The following is a 3,706-nucleotide window of genomic DNA, read 5'->3' as shown; positions in this document are numbered from 1 at the left end:
CCTGGAGGAGCTTACAATCTAAGGTCCCTCTCAGACATTCCCATCATTCCCCGCCTGGAGGAGCTTACAATCTAAGGTCCCTCTCAGACATTCACACCATTCCCTCCCTGGAGGAGCTTACAATCTAAGGTCCCTCTCAGACATTCACACCATTCCCTCCCTGGAGGAGCTTACAATCTAAGGTCCTTCTCAGACATTCACACCATTCCCCACCTGGAGGAGCTTACAATCTAAGGTCCTTCTCAGACATTCACACCATTCCCCACCTCGAGGAGCTTACAATCTAAGGTCCTTCTCGGACATTCCCATCAGTCCCTCCCTGGAGGAGCTTACAATCTAAGGTCCCTCACAGACATTCACATCATTCCCTGTCTGGAGGAGCTTACAAGCTAAGGTCCCTCTCAGACATTCACACCATCCCCCGCCTGGAGGAGCTTACAATCTAAGGTCCCTATGTCACATGCATACACACAGGGCCGATTTAGGAGGAAATCCACACAAGCACAGGGAGAACATGCAAACTCCATGCACATAGTGTCCTGGCTGGGATTCGAGCCGGGGACCCCACAGTGCTGTACGGGCGGGTGGGGGGCTCTCCGGGGCTGTACTGGTCTCTACAGGCAGCGGGAAGGATATGCGCGGCCGGACCGGCGCTGTCGATGATGGGTCCGCCGCGAGGTTCCCAGCAGGCTAATAGGATCAGTATCAGTGCATCCCTTACTATTATTATTATTATTATTATTATTATATTTTCTCCTTATATTTTTCTATGGGGTTCACATTAAACTTCTCATCACATCTTCATTGTTCTGTCCTTTCGCAGGGTGTGTGCCAGCTACCATCCGAGGGAGGCAAACAGTTCCCCTTCCGGAGACTTGATATCAGGTAATGTGTTGCAGAATCAGCGATAACTTGGAGGCCGTTATTAGGGAGTTCTGTGTCCTTCTTCCAAGTCTCCTGTATCTGGTCTTCACCGTACTCCCAGATATACAAATGGCTTGTGATACACTGATATTTCATTGCTTCTAGTTCTCCTGAGAGGACTGCTCTTGGCATATTTAGGACAGAAGACTAGATGCACACTATATTGGCAAAAGTATTTGGAACACCTGAATCCAATGATTTGGAGGGGTGTTCTAATCACCTTAATGGCCCCCGGTGTATACAATCACCTCAGACTAAGACTGGGATGCCATTAATGTTCATGTGCGTGTAAAGGCGTCCCAATACTTTTGGCAATATAGTGTATGTAAAGTTCTAACCTCTCTTTTTCATTCCAGGCTGATCCCCAAGGACCAGTATTACTGCGGAGTTCTCTACTTCACTGGCAGCGATATCTTCAACAAGAACATGCGTACCCACGCCTTGGAAAAAGGATTTACCTTGAATGAGTACACGCTGAGGCCTCTGGGAATCACAGGTCAGCCGTGTTTTCTAGCTCACGAGTCTCTTGGCCACCATGTGACATAATACCCTTATTTCATATAGAGTGTTCATTATTTAATGCAGATACCCCGGTATTGACCAAATGACCGTCTTGCACTCAACTGACTTTATATGCTGATCACTGATTGGTGGCAAATAAGAATTAGCATGCTTTTTATTGTTTAACACGTGTTCTGTGTTCAGTGTCTGCCAACCTTGTAAGGTCCAACAGCAGTGACTACCAGCCATGATCACAGTGAAAAGAAAGGGAAGTAAATAGATTCCCAAATGGAGGATCATGGTGCCAGAAGGCAAAGCGGTTTTGCCTAAATGTTTCTTTGTCACAAAATCTTGTGCAATGTCGCTTTCTCTTCCCTGAGCTTGCCACAGACTCCAGAGGTCCATTGCATGTCCTGGCATAATGTGACCACCCCCAGGCCAGAAACACCACAGACTGGGAGGAACAATAGCAATTCGGGTAAATTTTCTGACCCGCTCAGTTGTTCATCCCAAGCACAGCCATCCCATTCCATAGACAGGAGTGTTGTGCAATATGGCTGGAGGGGCCAACGGTCACCTCCTGCCTGTGGATGACTTTATTGGACCGGAGAGACTGCTACACAGCCTGAGCACTTTGCAGCCATCTAAGGAAATAGAAAACAACTTGTAATGCCTTGTGACTGGAATCACGGAGGGCACAAAGGTCATGAAGGAGTTAATGTCTTTCCCATCCGTACCCCTAGAATTGGCCAGGACATGGTCTGCCTCGGGCAGTTCTCCTCACATGCTGTCTCTGTCCTCCTCCTTGGAGCAAAGTTCAGCAGGAAGTATAATCCCTATTCATGTTCTCCGTCTCTGCTTGTGCCTCTGGATTCCTTCCACTGCAGGCTCAGTACTAGAAGACACAGCAGAGGGTTAGTACTTGCAGTAGTAGAACCTTATAACTAGGGATGCACCGATACTAGTATCGATATCGGTGCCGATAAAGAGTATTTGGGTGAGTACTCGTACTCGCCCATATGCTCCAATGCCTAGCCCGATACTTCCTGTATCAGGAAGCCGGGCAGCGAGTCATTACACGCTGCCCCGGCTTCCTGATTGGCCCGGAAGCGGCTTCATGCTCTCGTCATCTCATGACGAGGGAGCATGGAACCGGCCAATCAGAAAGCAGGGCGTCGAGGTCATTACACGGCGCCCGGCTTCCTGATTGGCTGGCCAGACAGCTCCGGCTGGGTACCGGAGGAAGGCCGCGCTCTGGCTGGAGAGGCCCCGGGGGTGACAGGCTGGACATACCAAGGTAAGAGGGGACAGACTTTCTTGTTAATCAGGAAGCCGGGTGGCGAGTCATTACACGTCACTTGGCTTCCTGAATGGGACTTCCGTTATTTGGTATCGGCCAGTACCGGAAAAAAATTATCGGTACTCGGTACCAAAATACTGGTATCGGTGCATCCCTACTTATAACTATCCTCCACCCAGGGCCAGGCTAACATGGGGGCAACTGGAACGCCAGCTCCAGGCCCACCACTGAGAATAGGCGCGGCTGGCCTGGATCTCCTTGGTATGCTCGATTTGTGTTCAGTCCGCCTGGCCCAGATTTGCCGATCTGGCAGGTCATATTAGGTGACGCCTAATTAGAAAGCTGCCTTTGCTGCTCCCCGACCGACCGCACCGGGCCTATGATGCTCTTCATCTGGCCTTGCCTCCACCTTGTTGCTTCCTTCAAATGGGGCATTTCTGAGTGTTTGGGTCTCATCACTGAATCCTCATCAATGGGAGTACGGGCTTGGCCCACAGACATTCATGAGAAGCTAGTGCAGCGCACAATCGGGGTTCCATGCTTGGACATAACCCTCTTATAGACACCCCAAGCTTCTGCAGTCTGACCTTTGTTGGCCAGCATTCCGAAGTGTCACAAGGGGTCAAATCCTCAACTCTACCTAAAATCTGATATGTTAGGAAAAAAACAGAACTCCAGTGTGTGCACTTTTGGCATGAGCATTGAGAATAAATCACCAATCAGTTACCCCTCTCCAGTCCAACTGCATCAATCAGGGAGCAATCAGTTACCCCTCTCCCGTCCATCTGCATCAATCAGTTACCCCTCTCCGGTCCAACTGCATCAATCAGTTACCCCTCTCCGGTCCAACTGCATCAATCAGTTACCCCTCTCCGGTCCAACTGCATCAATCAGGTACCCCTCTCCAGTCCAACTGCATCAATCAGGGAGCAATCAGTTACCCCTCTCCCGTCCATCTGCATCAATCAGTTACCCCTCTCC

General features: G+C 49.8%; 1 protein-coding gene across 1 annotated transcript in view; it reads left to right on the top strand.

Moving 5' to 3' along the window:
- POLB (DNA polymerase beta) overlaps window positions 1-3,706 on the top strand; it is a 23,023-nt gene that overhangs the window by 18,532 nt on the left and 785 nt on the right. Inside the window, exons 12-13 of the mRNA XM_018561943.1 lie at window positions 824-885; window positions 1,281-1,420. Of these exons, the coding sequence (XP_018417445.1) occupies window positions 824-885; window positions 1,281-1,420 (202 nt within the window). The remainder of the gene's footprint in view (window positions 1-823; window positions 886-1,280; window positions 1,421-3,706) is intronic.

This window comes from Nanorana parkeri, unplaced genomic scaffold, assembly GCF_000935625.1.
Source record: "Nanorana parkeri isolate BGI_ZX_2015 unplaced genomic scaffold, ASM93562v1 scaffold551, whole genome shotgun sequence".
NCBI classification, from domain to species: Eukaryota; Metazoa; Chordata; class Amphibia; order Anura; family Dicroglossidae; genus Nanorana; species Nanorana parkeri.
This window is presented reverse-complemented; position numbering and strand designations above follow the sequence as displayed.